This window comes from Gossypium raimondii, chromosome 13 (genome assembly GCF_025698545.1).
Source record: "Gossypium raimondii isolate GPD5lz chromosome 13, ASM2569854v1, whole genome shotgun sequence".
NCBI classification, from domain to species: domain Eukaryota; kingdom Viridiplantae; phylum Streptophyta; class Magnoliopsida; order Malvales; family Malvaceae; genus Gossypium; species Gossypium raimondii.
In genome coordinates this window covers 47,373,444-47,390,090 of record NC_068577.1, presented here as the reverse complement: position 1 = coordinate 47,390,090, position 16,647 = coordinate 47,373,444, and the positions used below count along the sequence as shown (strand labels likewise).

Below are 16,647 nucleotides of genomic sequence, written 5' to 3'. Positions count from 1 at the left end.
AATATATAATATTATTTATTAAGTTCAGTTAATTCGATTAATTACCCGATTTCAAACCGAATTAACCATTAACCGAAATTCTAAAAAACCTTTAACCGACCTCCGATCAAACTAGATTATTTAACCGACCGATTAACCGAATTAGATCGGTTCGGTCAGTTAATTCGATTTTAACCGAAGTTTGAACACCCCTACTTATTGGTATAATTTGATTCATTTATTTAATGCCATTAGTTAGTAAGGTGTTCAAATAAATAACTCAACTAAACTACCATTCATCAAATTAATCGAAATTTTAAATGCTTAAAGAATGAATAATTTTTTACAAAAATAATTAACTGAACTAAACTAAACTAAATTTGATTAATTTAATAAATTTTATTTAACCCAACTAAAATGATAGTGTTAGGGTTTTTAAGTTTTATTTTGTTAATTCTTACCTATTTTACATTTTATTTAAACTTTTAATATTTTATGTTTTTACCCACTACCAAATATAATTTGAATTTATGCTTCTTATATATAATTAATCACTTGGGTTAAGTAATAAATTTGGTTAAATATTAATTACTTTTGAACCCAATTAATTTATAATTAAAATTTCAAAAATCTTTTAATGAGCTTCGGTTAAACTAATTTCATTAGTAAATTGATGAATCAATTAATTCACCTTCACCGTTAATTCAATTTTAATTGAACTTTATGCACTTTTATTAGTTAGATTAAATGTCTATTCGAAATTCTTTTACAAGAAAAACTCATTTCATCCTGGCAAGACAAAAGAAATTGTTTTTAAAATATTATTAAGAAATTAAACCGAGGTAAATTAAAATAGGGAAAATAAATCTGAAATGGCAAAACCATAATATATTTTGCTTTCAAAATATTCATGGAGTAGTATGAATTCTTGGGGGATAACATAGATAGATAATTACAACTGCTTCCAGTATCCCCCAGCTCTTAGAGCGAACATGTAATACTTTAAAACATACAAGAAGATGAACCCAATTAAGCCGTAGATTAAAGCTTCATTAACTGATAACATATCAACAGCATTCATTCCCATTTAGATCGAATCTTTTGAGTATGCCTAAAATCACTTCTTAGCACCAAACTCCCATCCATTCTTCTCAAATGAAAGCTCTCCACCAGCATATAACAAGCATATCTTCTCCACCCACCACTTTCTTCACTTCTTGTTTCTTCTTCTCTTTCAACCCTCACTTCACTTTCATCTCCTTTATACCATCCTCCTTCCTCTTGTAACCATTTCATTTTCTCCATTATAGCTAAACTCAACCCAACACTGCTGCTCTTTCGGCCATCGTTTCTCGGTAAAGTTTTGAACCACCAAAACCCTCCTTGCCCAACCGTGTCTTCTCTCTCACCAAGCATACCATTCACAGAAATGAATTCCCTTTTCACGATTTTACTCATCTTCACCTCAGTTTGTTCATCGTTCACTTTGTCGCATGAATGAATCTGTTGCCACCATTGCTCCAGTGTCATCATGTAGAACAGTGATTTCTTCATTTGTCGCCTTAGTCTCGACTCTTCCCTTATAAATATGAAGGGACAGTACCATTGTCCGATGACAACTGAAGGTGACTTCTTGTTGTACATGGGGAAATCGAAACTGGGGAGGCGTTTTCGGAGAGATGAGTCGAGGCCTAGTGCTTGGTTTAGTTGTAACCTGTATGAGAGCGAGATACGAAGTTCCCATCCATTTCTCCTTAAAAATTTTGGTGGGACTGAATCTGTAGCGGTGGATTTAGCGAAGAAGCTGTGCCTATGGTGACGATGGATCTTGAACTGTTGATATACGTTTCGGTGATCAAATGGTTTTGGTTTTGCATCACTTACACCATTATTGAAGAAACAACATAGTTTGGTATCTATCTCCCTTGAACTTGTACATGCTAGCCTGCAAGTTTACAACATAAACACAATTTCCAATACAGATTATATATATTGTTGATTAGTATATATAGCCTTACCCTTTGTATCTGCCTTTGGCTCGAATAACATAGTAGTGATTAGAAGAAAGAGGCTGATCAAGAACAGGAATAAACCAGACCCTAGTGACCATAGTTTCCTCAACCTCCGATGAATGAACAACATTCAACATCTTGTCTTGTGGGAAAGGCAGCTTTTCAACAGCCTTCCTCTTAATAGCCCCGAAACAGAAGGTGTCTTGTTCCTCAGCCTCTTCATCTGTAATCACTAAATAACCTGAATAAGGGCCTTCTGCAGGTGGTTCATCTTCAAGGGCATTTGGCGATTTCCTGTATAAAGAAAGGGGCCTTGTTACATACATCACTACTGCCACTGACTAACACACACTTCCTCTCTCTTTCTCCCTTTGGTTCTTTGAAATGGTGAGGTATTGGAGGAGGATCCCTTTTTATGATTGGTTTTTTTTCTTATTGATTAAGCTTTAAAAAAAGTTGGTTTCTAGTAGAAATTGGATTATTTGATTGTTTTACATAACGAGGAGCACATGGACCCTGTAAGCTAATGAAAAGCAGCAAAAAAGAAAAAAAAGAAAAGTGTGATAAATGACGACCACTACTTTAGAAAAATAAGCACACGTATATAACTAAGGTTTAATGTGTAAATTATCCTCCAATTATACCTTTTTTAATGATTTGCCGAAAAAAGACAAGTATGAAATATTTTTCATTGAGCATTGAACTAATCAACTAATTCAATTGGTTGAATAAAAAAAAAAGCAAATAATTGTGAAACTTTTTAAGTGATAAACCGTTTAAAAGAAGTATAACTCAGAGACTAGTTTACGATAATATATAAATTAGATTTGAAGTGTTGAAAGATAAGGCAAAACAACATTTTGCTTTAAACTTTGCTTTGTGCACTTGCTTTTGCTGATGTATTTACACATATGCAACTTACTAGTAGCAAGAATAGTGCTTGCTTTAGTACCTGCTCTTCTTTTTTTTTTTTTTACTTTATCATGATTGTTTACATGACAAACTTTACTATCTAAAGAAACGAAATATTTAAAACAAATGGGAAATTCTTATGAATCACCACTTATTCAGCTTGCATATTCTTCAATATTCTTTGGAGTTTTCCCTTTGATTCTCGAGGACCACCAATGGTTTTCCTTTACAAAAGAGAAGAGTCTCATGAGTCTTGCCTAGCTGCTATCTCTAAGAATGATGAATGACTTATTCAAAGAGAACAAGAAATAGGAACTGCTTTATTCAAAAAATGTGTGCCACTGTTAAGATGCAATCTTTATTTTGCTTACAAAAGAAGAACAATGGTTATCATTCGATAACAGCAGTCTATTTAGGATTAGAAGTACCTGATTCAGATACTGAGAGCTAATGAAAGTCAAGCACTTAATTTAAGAAATCTCTTTATAATTCCCATCATCTCTCCACCCGGAAACCGTCCAAGAGCACCCCTCGCTGCAGCAATCTCGTTAAACTCGAAAACTGAATCACCAGATAATGATTCAACTTGCTTGCAATTTCTCCCTTTTCCTAAAGCAATGTCTTCATTTAGGTCTTCACCCACCTTAACGGTTGGAAGAGGAAAAGTATCAAGAGAAGTTTCCAAAATAACAGACTCCCCACCAATGGCACCCACAAAATCTTTCAACCGGCATATTGCAAATGGAACTGGTTCAAAACTGTGATCTCCATATTCAACAGGTGTAGAGTGGTCACCGGTGACGCAAATAAAATATTGAAAGTTTCCGGTTGACTCAGCCTGCCACATGAGCTTAGCCAGCTGCCCTATAGCTTGATCTACAGCTTCTAATCCTTTTACTTTGAAAACAGTTGCCTTATCATGACCTGCATCATCTATTGCCTGCAATTTAGAAATATCAAGTAAATCACACTGCTTAAACATGGATAACCATGTCCATATATTTCAGAACTCCATAAACATTAGACCTTGTTAGTGTCCGTAACAAGGAGGGGAAATGCATACAAAGCCAAAATGGAATATATAAATCAATCTCTGTGATAAGATATTCTGAATGTCAAACAATTTTCACGATAGATTTACATCCGGATGCCCTGCCACTTAGGAGATATTTTTTTCCACAGACAAGAAAAGATTCTCAAACCCAGGATTGATAAATCAGGATATGTTCGACATAAATGATCAGCAAACTCCAAAACAAGATTATCTTATGTGGGATTAAGGAGGATGGAAACTCAAGGAAAGAGAAGGGGAAAATAACAGTGGTTCTAGCCCAAAAGGTAGCTATTTACAAGTATCTGTTAAGTTTAGGAGTCACTAAAAATGGTGACAAATGATGAGTTCATATATGGTCATTACCTTAATATGGAGAAATCCAAAATCATAGCCATCTGATCTGCCAGGCTTGTGCTCATCCTCCCCTGGAACAAAGACATTAGGACAAGTCTGTAAAGGAGCAGAAAGAGCCTTAGCTATGGCAGTTGCTTTTGAAGTTAAAAGTGTTCGATATTCCCCAGTTGCACCAGGAGCTTCTAGGATATTGATATCAAGTGATAGGCCCAATCCTGCAATAATTTTCGTGGGTGCCACCATGCAAGGCCACAAGTCATGTTTCTTTTGAAATGGAGGAACCTACATAATTAGAAGAGAGAGAGCCATTTCTTGGTTATCTTATTATAGAAGAACAAGAAACCAATTAGAAAAATGCAAAACGCAAAATGTTCTTTTTTTTCAGTGCACGTTTTTTTTCTCCACATTCAAAGAAGTCAAATGCATATACATTAGGGAAAATTCTAGGACAAAACAAAATACCTCGATTCGAATACCACAGCCTCTTAGAAGGACGATGTTAGCAATGTTCTTCCCTTCTGCTAATCTTTTTGCATTCAACGGGTGAGACACCAGTATCCTCGAAATCTCCCTGGATAACTCGTTAACAACTGCAGCCGTGTGTCTTGCTTCATCTGTGTCATCTAAAGCTTTGGCTTCCAGAAGTAAGCGGTTGTCCTTCAATGGGTCAGTTCCTGATATATTTCCACTGAGTCTTGGCCCTTTAACAACAACTCCGCAACGATGTTCTGTTGCATACCTGTATGAGGTTGATTATGATGACTTAGCATTAAATGGCTCACAATAGAAGCTTAAAGTCTCAATTGAATCCTTAACAGAGTTCACATAGAACAAAACATTCTCATATCCATCTAGGCTAACCACCACAACCATTTCTGGTAAGACATTTCCTAGGTTCAAAATTGTCAATCATAGGAACTTCAATAACTAAAATGGCCACGTAAAAATGAAACATTGTCAACTAATCTATATATCGTGCAGAACTAAGAAACTCAAAATTACAGCAAAGAAACACAATGTACCTGACTCTGACTTCATACTCGGGAAAAGATGGAAGCTTCATTCTATCCAGGGCACCACAAAGGATAGGCCCCTCTTCTTCAAAATGCCTGTCAGCTCTCCTACTCGTAACTATGCCAGTTTTCTCATCCAAAGTTGCAAAATTTGACTGGGGATAGATAAATGGAATGGGTAATCAAGTATAAGAACACAAGTAATGTTCTCTAAAGAAAATATACAGAACTATTACATGTTAACTTGTTGGTAAAATTCATTGCCAAAAGAAAACTTGGTAAAAATATTAAAGAAAATGCTCAAAAGAATCAGTGATTAAAGTCAGAAGCTAGATTATACCTGGTTGGAGAAAAGGGACTAAGTTTAATTATTTTCTGGGGAATGGAGATTAAAGATGTAAGGTTTTCAAGTAAAAGATCATATAAAATCATCTCATGCAGCAAGTATGAATATATGTTTTTATATTAAATGTGAAGATAAAATACAGCCAATGACAAAAATTTCTTCATTCATATAAAAGCTAATGACCACATTAAACTTAACTAATAAGTTGAAATTCTTGAATCAAAAATCAAATTATCAGCATTTGAGAAGTATCATAATTCATAATGTTACCCCATTAAGGGATGCTTAGTGAATGGTCCAAAACAGAAAAAATATCGACAAAACAATCGACCAAGAAATGCAGGAGAGTAAAAATAAACAAATAAAAGGCGAGGTAGAACAGGTTAGACACCTTGAATGCAATATCTCCGGGTGACATCGCCAATCCAGCCCCCATGGACTCAAATGCACCACGTCCTCGGTAATATACTCTGGGGTCATAGCCCAACAGCGAAAGGTGAGCAGTGTCACTCCCACAACCCAAACCTACTTCCACAGGATCCATGAGGCCATTAACTCCAGCTGATGCTATGGCATCCAAGTTTGGAACATTTGCAGCCTGCAGAGGAGTCTTACACCCAAACTTCGGTATTGATACATCCCCCAATCCATCGATCAACACGAATGCCACTCTTCTCTTTGACTCGGCAGGAGTGCCCATGTTTCTGCGTATCTATTTATGCCTTATCCTGCTTAAAGGCAGTCGCAGAGATGAACAGAAATGAACTGAAAATAGATAGTTTACTCCAGTATGGTGAGTCAAGTACCAAACTTAGCAAAGCAGCTAGTTCCTACAGCAAGCAAATAGAATCTAAAGCACACTAGAAGCCTCTGAACCAAGCGCAAGCATTTGTCTTTTGGGATGCTAACGATTTATCAATAGAATCGCAAACGATCCGTGATTGGATCGTGCGATCCAATTCATATGATGGGTTGGTAAACATATCAGTTTACCATGGTTTTTGAAGTTATCAAATCATTGGGATTGAATTATCTAAAATGTAGCATAAATTTCATTCAAAATATCAATAAAATATGAAATGGAATATTTATCAGAAATTAAAGCCTAACAATTCAATCTATTACAGCACTTAGCAGCTGCCTAGAAGCATTAAAATTTTATTTCCCGTCTTGTAAGACAAAACCAGGCAGCATAGGTTTTTCTTGAACAATATACACGATGAATTCATAAAATTGAAGCCAAAATATAAAGTGGGTACCGCTTACATTATACGCTAAATCCAATAAATAATAATAATAACTAAGAAGATAAGGAAGAAGAAGAGAACATCAAAAAGGTGAACTGAAACAAAAGCCAATAAGCAAATGAAATTAAAGAAAGAGAGAGAATCAATTATTACCTAAACAAGGGAGATTAGTGGAAATGTTTTTTGGAGCTGAAAATAATGATAAGAGGAAGAAGAATTCATGGGTTTATCAAGAGAGGAATCGTTTAAAGCAAATGTAGCTTTGTTCTATTCATCAATGGGAAGCAAAATGGGCTCAAAATTCTATGCAAAAATATGGTTTTTTTTTTCTGAGAGAATCTGAAAATTTCTTTTGACATGACAGAGAAAAGGAAGCAAAATTTGGTTTTTTTGTATGTTTCCTTGGGTAGTTTAAGGATTTCTTATTTCGTTTTCATAAATCTTTGTCCAAAGTACAAACTCTAAAGTGCAAAATAAGATTTTCTTCTTGTTTTCTTTAAGAACCAAAAAAAAAAAAAATAGAGATTCGCATTGATGCTAGTGCACCGAACAAAGTTTATAGTCTATGGCATGATTATGGGTAATTCTTAATTTTATGTATTATATAAAAAATTATTTTTTAAAAGTAACATACTGATGGTCACTAAATTAACTATAAATATGATTAATGCAAGTGCACCTATCGAACAATAGTATAGTTATGGTGAATAGGGAATATCGTATCTACGAGGACTAAAATTACTAGTAATTACTGTTTTTCTATTATTTAGCCGTCAAATTTGAGTGATTGTTTTTAATCTAAAATTAATAAACTAATTTAACTAAGAACGCAATAGAGAATAAAATAGGAAAATTATCGAAGATACCAATGAGGTAGACAATATCCAAGAAAGAATCCACCTAGACTTTACTTATTATTTTGAATCTGAATTAAACGATTTATTCACTTATGTCTTGATCCGTAGAAATCCCTAAATTATGTTAATATTTCTTTCGAGAGTAAGAACAACTGACTCTAGGTTGATTAATTGAAATATCTTTCTAATTAAAACTCCTATTATCACATTAACTCGATTTATGAATTCCCCTATTAGATTTGACTCTAATCCGGTAGATTTATGTCGTCCTATTTCTAGGATTGCATGCAACTCCACTCAATTATGCTAGATCTACTCTTAAATAGGGCCTTTTGCTCCACTGAAATAAGCACATTAAACATGATAATATCCTTAGATTATTGAAACATGAAATAAGCATACATAATTGAGAACAAGAATCAAGTATTTATAATGTAAATCAAAAATCAAATAATAAGATTCATCATAAGTTTTATCTTCCCTAGGTATCTAGGGAATTTAGTTCATAATCCTAAATAGAAACATCTCAAAGTTAAGATATCAACAAGACATAAAGAAACCCAAATAAACTTCTAAAGAAATTAAATGGAGATCTTCAATCTTGAAGGAGATTCGCTTTTTGAGATGATTTCGATGGCGTTCTTCGAGTCTTTTCTTCAGTCTTCTCTGTATATCCCCTTAGATCCTCTTCTAATATGTATTTATAGACTTTAGAATGCTCAGAAAGCTTAAAAATTAAGTTTTTCTGCGTAATTAGGAAGCATGGTGCGTTATCGACACGGGCTAACACATGGGCGTGTGGCCAACCCGTGTGGCTCACACGGGTGTGTGGCCAGCTCGTGTGGAACTTGGAAACAACTCTATTTATTTGATTTTGGCTCGTTTTTTGCTCCTTTCAGTCCCAAGTGCTCTCCTAAGTATAGAAACATGAATTTAAAGGACTAGGAGCATCAAATTCACTAATTTACGCAATTAATCATCCAACAACACATTAAGAATGTGGTTAAAATATGTTACTTTTATAACTTATGAAATATCCCCACACTTAAGCGTTTGCTTATCCTCAAGAAAAATCCTCAACTTACAATTAAAATTAATCTTTCTCAATTTGTAATTCTCATAAATAATATCTCAAAATAATCCATAAATAATCATGCATTGGCAATTCAACTAAAAGAACACTAAATTCTCTAACAATCTAAGCTAAATTTTTTTTAAGCACGAAAATATAGGTGTTTCTCCTTATCTAAATAATTACCTTTAATTCAAAATCGACATCCTCACTAAAGATTCACTCAAATCACTCAAAGTGTTTAAGGTTCAAGAATAAGCATTCAATAGTCAATCATAAAAAGTCATTACCATAGGCTTGCATGAAAATCAACTCTCCACCACTATAAAATGAGATGATACACAAATCAAAAGGTCTTTAAGAGGTTGTAATGGGGAAAAGGCGAAAAGATGGTTAAAATCGAGATCGACTTAATAAATTACCAAACTAGAAAAATATCAAATATTGAATTAAAAACAAGTGCCAAAGTCACAAACTATTCAATAATAAGAAACTGAGCTTCTTCTAACAATACGAATAACTGTTCAAGCTCGTAGAACTAAATAATAAACAACATGTAAATAAATTATGTATATAGTTTTTTTTAGAACAAGAATCAGTTCAGCAAATTAAACAAAAGAACATAGCTAGGCAACTAACTCAATCAAATCTCGATAAAAAGGGAGTCAATAAAATGAGAAAAATTCTCAATGAATCAAAAAGAATGAGTTATGGGTTAACATTAATGGGTGATTTAAGAAATAGTGTTAGGCTCAACGGGGTTCACTAAAGGTTAATTATTTAGGTGGGCTTTTTATGGGATAAGTAGGTTAAACCTAAGTGCCTTTATCATCTCAGTATATCAAATCAAAAGGTGTGGTCTCGACATGTATAATCGATACAATTTCTAGAATAACAAATCATATTGACACACTAATAACCAATAATAAAGTGAGCAAGAAAAATGTATGCTTTAAAGGCTCAAAATCTCACAAAAGTTTATGATTTTTAATGTCAATCTTGCAAATCTCAAACTTCAAGATAATACTTAAATTTAGGGAAACAACCTAAAATTTTTAATTTCATAGCCTATCATGCTTGATTCTCTCATGTCTTCAAGTTTATATCAACCAATTCACAATTATCTACAAATTAATCCAAAACACATCAATAAAAATCTCAAATCGATAAAAATTCATTCTAATAGAAGTATGAAAAAAATTACTTAAAGACAAAACATAATTCAGGGATTTTCTGATAATTATATAAATAACCTCCCCACACTTAAGATGTACGTTGTCCTTAATATACAAACAGATATAAGCACAGTATAGACAGAAAATCATAAGAGAGAGAGAAAACTAAAACTGCCCTGAATTTCAGATGAAATCCCTAGAATAGTGAAAAGCGAAATTGTAGACAAATCTAGATGTAGTGCATGATTCCGAGCAAAATAGTAAGAAAATAAACACAAATAGTGAAAATTTTTAAGGGATTATAACATGATTAGAAATAACCATAAAAATAAAAATATAGTTCAAAAGATAAAAACGACATAAATAGAAGAAAATAAAAATAAACATAAAAATTAAAATTAAAATTAAAATTAAAATTAAAATTAAAATAAAACAAAATACACTCAATGGTTCTCGTCATTAACAGTGTCGTGAGTCGTCAGCGCCGAGGAAGAGATATGAAGATGCTGATAGATTTACTACAATGTTGCATCGATATTGTCGAACCTCTGAAAGCACTGCTACTCGAAGCGAGAAACGCTCGGAAAGGTTTGTCAAAGTGGCAGCAGAAGAAACATGATGGTGACTCAAATGTGGAGGATGAGGTGGATTTTCGTGATGTAGTCGGACATCATCAGTGAAGTCCTCCTGGTCATTTTGAGAGTCAGAATGAAGTAAACAGTACTAAGGAGGATTAACTCCACAAAGTCACTCTATCATCCTCATATGGATCATGGTCGAAATTTTCTGTGGAAATATCTGGCTGACTAAAGTAAGTGTAGAGGATTGCTCTGGTGTGTCGAGGAGACTGAAGTGTCGAGCAAGTCGAGTCACATAAGGGCCTAAACAGATGGGACCCTTCTTTGTGGCGATTTGTCTGATGGCGAAAGGCTAGGGCGATGAAATAGGCCAAATCAAATATATGCCCGGTGGCCATGCTCCATAGATAGTACGCATCGGTAGTACTAATGACGCCAGTGCTTTCTCTCCTATCGGTCAAAGTATGAGCTAACATGGCATAAATGTACCACAAAGCTGGAGGGAGAGAAGTAGCATTCTAGCAACTCGCATCATACGGAACCGTACTCACCGTAAGATCTACCCAATAGCAAGAAGGCGAGTAGTGGATGTGCCAATATAAGCGTAGAAAGTTCTCGACACTCATAAACTCCTCAGTATATAAGCCTAAAGCAGCACCAAACTCAGAGACATTCATATGATGCACTAGGCCACCGAGTCTAAAAGTGATGGTACCTTACTCGTCATGCGATGACATCTCATGCTGAAGATGAAATGTCGAGCAAAACTCCAAAGTCAGCTCCATGTAGGTGGGTTTGACGATAGAGGAAAACCGATCCCATGGCGCTGTGGTAAGAAAAGCCTGAACAAGGTCAGTGAGGTAGACCTGCTCGAAAGTGGCTCAATCTATACATCAGCCCAAACCGAGCGGTCGCACTCGAAGGAGCTGGAATAAGTCCTCCTGAAGGCCCATCGAAAAGCGGTGAAAATGGTGGTAGGCCTCGACGGAGGCGCTCAAGGAGGAGGTCGCACCAGGGGTTTTCCACCTTTTTAAAATAGGAACGACGACCTTAGCCTTGCTACGCGTGTTTGTCATGGTGTGCCTGCAAGAAAATAAACAATCAAGTATGAAAAAAAACGAAGCAAACAGATGAATCGAACATGATAGACACAACCCCATATCTTATGCTATAGTCGAGGGTAATATCAATAACTAAACGAATGAAAGAAATCAATAGTGAACAGACTATAAACAAGAACTAAAATGTAGAAATACCAAAAGACATAGACCGTAGTTTTAACGAATCACAAAACATGGCACTAAAAATAATGAGAGGCTTGTAAAAATCAATCTAAAGAAAAATAATAATCACAAAAGCAAACTGTGCTAGACCAAAGCCAATAAACATAACAAAACCAATTGTAAAAGAAAAATGGGGAAACATAATCTGAGACAGAATAAAATATAACTAAATAATAATTAATCATAAAAAGAAAACTAAAATCAAAGCACAAGAACACCTATAGATAAAAATAATAGAATAGATGAACTATAATAACAACAAAAAAACAATGACGAACTAGTAAAAAGAAACAAAGAAATAATAAAATAAAAGAAAATAAAGACAAAGGGGGCAAAGGTGGTTGACCAACGGTGGGGGTTCGGTCGGAGCTCGGAGGCAGCAAGTGGTGGTCGAGGGCGCGGTGGTTTGGGCGATCGTTTGCATGGGTGTGGTGGAGGAAAAGAAGTGCGACGGGGAGAGAAAAAGAAGAGAAGAGAGAGAAGGAATGTGAGCAAAGAAGGAAAGAAAAGAGAGAGGGGATGAGAGGAAGGGGCAGCTTGGTGGAGGCGTGCGGCTGGTGGTCGTGTGGTGGCTGGAGGGGGATGGTTAAGAGAGAGCGGCGGCTAGGGATGTGGGGGTTTTGAGAAAAGACAAAAGAGAAAAAAAAGAGGAATTAGAGAATTAAAGGGGGACACGATTGTGTAAGGCTCGTGTTGGGCCACACGACCATGTCGCATGCCCGTGTGGTACGTTTTTAGCCCGTGTGTGAGTTAAAAGTATAGGCCCATTCTTCACACGGACTTGGACACTCCCGCATGTCTAGGTCGTGTCTCGCATACGACCGTGTCGTACTGTCGTGTGCTACCTCTGTCGCTTTTCCCACGTTCGTGTGGCAGCCCACACGTCTTTGTGGTCCAGTCGTGTCTTACACACGGCTATGTGCCTTACCTGTGTAACTCTCTGACTTGTTTTAAAGATGAGAAATTAGTTTCAGGTTTCACATGGCCGCCCGTATGGTTTACACGGCCATGTCGCCTGGCCGTGTAACTCACTGTCGAACCCCTTTTTGTGCACACGACCTGGGATACGCCCGTGTGTCTAGGCCGTGTGGGTCAAAAAATCCTTATTTAACATGAATTAAAAATAAAAATAAATGAATTAGTAGTGTTAATACTCGGGTTGCTTCCCGAGAAGCACTTATTTAAAGTCTAAGCTCGACTTACCTTGCACTTACATGGTTATGGTGGTTCGAGGAGTTGAAACTCCTCTTTCCTGCTATCAATTCTATCATCAAGATAAGGTTTAAGTTAAGTACTATTTACCTTAAATGTGACGAATTTAGAATGAGTTACCTCGTTTGTACTGTATGAGAAGACATTTAGTACCGTAAAAGGAGTTGCTCCATTTGCATTGAGCTCCGAAGTGGCAATTTGAGGGTCCGTTTTATCTAATAGTACCTGGTCCCCAACCTTAAATTGGTTCGTTTCATCCTTATGCTCGTCATGACGTCGCTTTGGTTCTACATCGTGTATTCTTGGTTTCTCCTTGACATGTGTCCGCCATTCGTCTAGTTCATCGATTTGTAACATTCTTTCTTCATTAGTCGTTCTGTTTCTGTCACATGGATTGGAACATGACTCCATCACAATTTTTCGAGGGGTTTCCTACAAAGAAGTTTGAGCCACAATGTTATTCATATTAACAGAACTCGTATAATCATCTCGATCACTAGGTATTCTATCAGAATCACGAGCTTGGAGAGTAATCGTGTCATCACCTACACGAAGTATTAGTTCACCTGTACGAACATCAATAGTTCTGAAAGTTGCTAAAAAAGGTCGTCCTAAAATTAAAGGTACGTCGCTATCCTCATCCATGTCTAAAACAACAAAATCAACTGGGAATATGAATTTATCAATTTTCACAAGTACATCTTCAATAATACCCTTAGGAAATCTAATGGTTCTATCTGCTAATTGAATACTCATCCTAGTTTGTTTGGATTTCCCAAGACCTAATTGTTTAAACATTTTATAGGGTATGACATTAATACTATGCCCTAAATCAGCTAAAGCATTATTCACATTTAAACTACCAATTAAATAAGGAATAGTAAAACTCACTAGATCTTTTAATTTGTTGGGTAGTTTGTTTTGCAAAATAGCTGAGCAAACTGAATTTAGCTCCAAATGCGACGAATCATCTAACTTCAATTTGTTTGTCAAAAGTTCCTTTAAAAATTTGACGGAATTTAGCATCTGCGAAAGAGCTTCAATAAATGGTAAGTTAATATGCAACTTTTTTAGAAGTTTAAGAAATTTTCCAAATTGTTCATTCGTGTGGTCTTTCTTTGTCGCCTTAGGATATGGTACTCGAGGATTATATTTCTTACCAACCGGTTTTTGTTCATTCTGGCCTACCTCAACCTTACCTTTACTTACCACATTTTCTTGCCTCGGTTCTGGTTCAGATTCAACTAACCCTTCTTTATCTCGCATATTAATTGCATGAAGCTGCTCCCTAGGGTTAGTTTCGGTATTGTTAGGCAAACTACCTTGTGGTCTTTCTGAAATCAAGTTTGCAAGTTGACTGATTTAGTTCTCGAGCCTTTGAATCGACACTTGTTGATTTTTAAGTGCTGTTTCAGTATTTTGGAATCAATTTTTTGACACCGAAATAAACTTCGTCACCATCTCCTCAAGGTGTGACTTTTTCACTTGTTGGTAAGGTTGTTGTTGAAAGCCTAAAGGGGGTTGTGGTCTTTGATTTCCTTGACCACCCCAAGAGAAATTGGGATGGTTCCTCCAACTTGCATTATAAGTGTTACTGTAAGGATTATTCTGAGGTCTAGAATTATTATACATATAGTTGATTTGTTCATTCTCTGAGCTAGGACCGTAGGGTAAATATTCTGGATTGCTCATTCCTCCTTCATTTGCATCGCATTGCATCACCGGATGTACCTGCATAAAAATACATAAACCATCAATTTTTTATTTGATTGTTCTACCTGGTTTGATAACATGGTGACTGCATCTAGATTGAAAACATCGGCTGCTCCATTAGGCTTCGTCCTCATGACTTGCCACTGATAAATATTCAGTGCCATCTCCTCTATAAATTTATAAACTGATTCATGTGTGTTATTGTTTAGAGTACCACCAGCTGCTGCATCAATTAACTACCTAGTTGAGGGATTCAAACCGTTGTGGAAGGTTTGAATCTGTAGCCATAGAGGTAACCCATGGTGACGGCACCTTCTCAATAAATCCTTATACCGCTCCCATGCATCATATAGAGTCTCTAAGTCAATCTGCACGAAGGAAGAGATATCATTCATCAACTTAGTTGTCTTAGCCGGTGGGATGTACTTCAATAGAAATTTCTCGATCATTTGATCCCATGTAGTGATAGAACCTCGTGGTAGGTAGTTCAACCACTGTTTAGCTTTATTACTCAACGAGAAAGGGAATAACCGTAGGCAAATGACATCATCAGAAACGCCATTAATCTTGAACGTATCGCAGACTTCTAGAAAGTTAGCCAAATGAGTATTTGAATCTTCTTCTTACAAACCATCGAATTGAAAAAACTCTTGAATCATCTGAATGGTGTTCGACTTCAGTTCGAAATTATTTGCAGCAATAGTGGGTCTCACAATACTCCATTCAGCCCTAGTACGAGGAGCAGGATTCAGATTTGCAGCATTCGCAACAACCACAGGAGGTAGTTGATTATTCTGATTATCAGCCATCTCTTCAGTAATAATAATAACGTCCTCTTGCTCTTCCACTATATTTTGTCGACTCTGCTTTGCTTCTTTACAATTTCTGTGAGCTGTACTTTCAATTTCTTTATCAAACAATAAAGGTCCTGACGGGTTTCTTCTAGTCATAAACTAAAGGAACCTGCCAAAAGCAAATATTAGAAAACAAATATTAAACTAAAAACAAAAATAAAATGCAATAAAAATAAATGGTTAAATTAATAAAAATTAAGTGTTCCTAATATTTCAGTCCCTAGAAATGGAGCCAAAAACTTGATGGTCACTAAACTAACTATAAATACGACTAAGGCAAGCGCACCTATCGAACAATAGTATAGTTATGGTGAGTAGGGAATATTGTATCCACGAGGACTAAAGTTACTAGTAATTATTGTTTTTCTATTATTTAGCCGTCAAATTTGAGTGATTGTTTTTAATCTAAAATTACTAAACTAATTTAACTAAGAATGCAATAGAGAATAAAATAGGAAAATTATTGAACAAGAATCACATTAACTCGATCTATGGATTCTCTTATTAGATTTGACTCTAATCCGCTAGATCTACTCTTAAATAGGGACTTTTGCTCTATTGAAATAAGCATATTAAACATGAATTAATATCCTTAGATTATTGAAACATGAAATAAACGTACATAATTGAGAACAAGAATCAAGTATTTATCATGTAAATCGAAATCAAATAATAAGTTTCATCATAGGTTTCATCTTCTCTAAGTATCTAGGAATTTAGTTCATAATCCTAAATAGAAACATCTCAAAGTTAAGATATCAACAAGACATAGAGAAATCCAAATAAACTTCTAATTAAATGGAGATATTCAATCTTGAAGGAGATCCGCTTCTTGAGATGATTTCGATGGCGTTCTTTGAGTCTTTTCTTCATTATTCTCTGTATATCCCCTTAGGTCCTCTTCTAATATGTATTTATAGACTTTAGAATGCCCAGAAAGCCTAAAAATTAGATTTTTCTGCGTAATTGAGAAGTGGGGTGCGTTA

At 35.5% G+C, this 16,647-nt stretch overlaps 2 protein-coding genes and 1 non-coding gene across 7 annotated transcripts; 1 reads left to right on the top strand and 2 right to left on the bottom strand.

Annotated features, from left to right (window-relative positions):
- Window positions 1-841: 841 nt before the first annotated feature.
- LOC105782943 (uncharacterized) lies at window positions 842-2,422 on the bottom strand. Its single transcript, XM_012608054.2, has 2 exons — window positions 1,998-2,422; window positions 842-1,924 (listed from the first exon to the last, which is right to left on the bottom strand). Exons 1-2 carry the CDS (start codon window positions 2,315-2,317, stop codon window positions 1,057-1,059), a joined length of 1,188 nt encoding a protein of 395 aa, XP_012463508.1. The 5' UTR covers window positions 2,318-2,422; the 3' UTR covers window positions 842-1,056.
- Window positions 2,423-2,773: 351 nt separating this feature from the next.
- Window positions 2,774-7,391, bottom strand: LOC105782942 (uncharacterized). 5 transcript variants are annotated; one of them, XM_052625974.1, is made up of 7 exons: window positions 7,071-7,391; window positions 6,062-6,435; window positions 5,334-5,479; window positions 4,774-5,050; window positions 4,321-4,593; window positions 3,332-3,843; window positions 2,774-3,127 (listed from the first exon to the last, which is right to left on the bottom strand). In XM_052625974.1, the coding sequence occupies exons 2-6, from the start codon at window positions 6,368-6,370 to the stop codon at window positions 3,361-3,363; spliced, it is 1,488 nt and encodes a 495-aa protein (XP_052481934.1). In that variant the 5' UTR covers window positions 6,371-6,435; window positions 7,071-7,391; the 3' UTR covers window positions 2,774-3,127; window positions 3,332-3,360. The 5 variants fall into 5 exon arrangements, with proteins under 5 accessions (XP_052481934.1, XP_012463504.1, XP_012463506.1 ...); XM_012608050.2 differs by lacking the exon at window positions 2,774-3,127 and having other exon boundaries at window positions 3,192-3,843; window positions 6,062-6,500; XM_012608052.2 differs by lacking the exon at window positions 2,774-3,127 and having other exon boundaries at window positions 3,192-3,843.
- A 7,710-nt stretch (window positions 7,392-15,101) lies between these two features.
- Window positions 15,102-15,208, top strand: LOC128036347 (small nucleolar RNA R71). Its single transcript, XR_008193145.1, has one exon. It is a non-coding gene; the product is annotated as a small nucleolar RNA R71 (small nucleolar RNA).
- The last annotated feature ends 1,439 nt before the right edge of the window (window positions 15,209-16,647 follow it).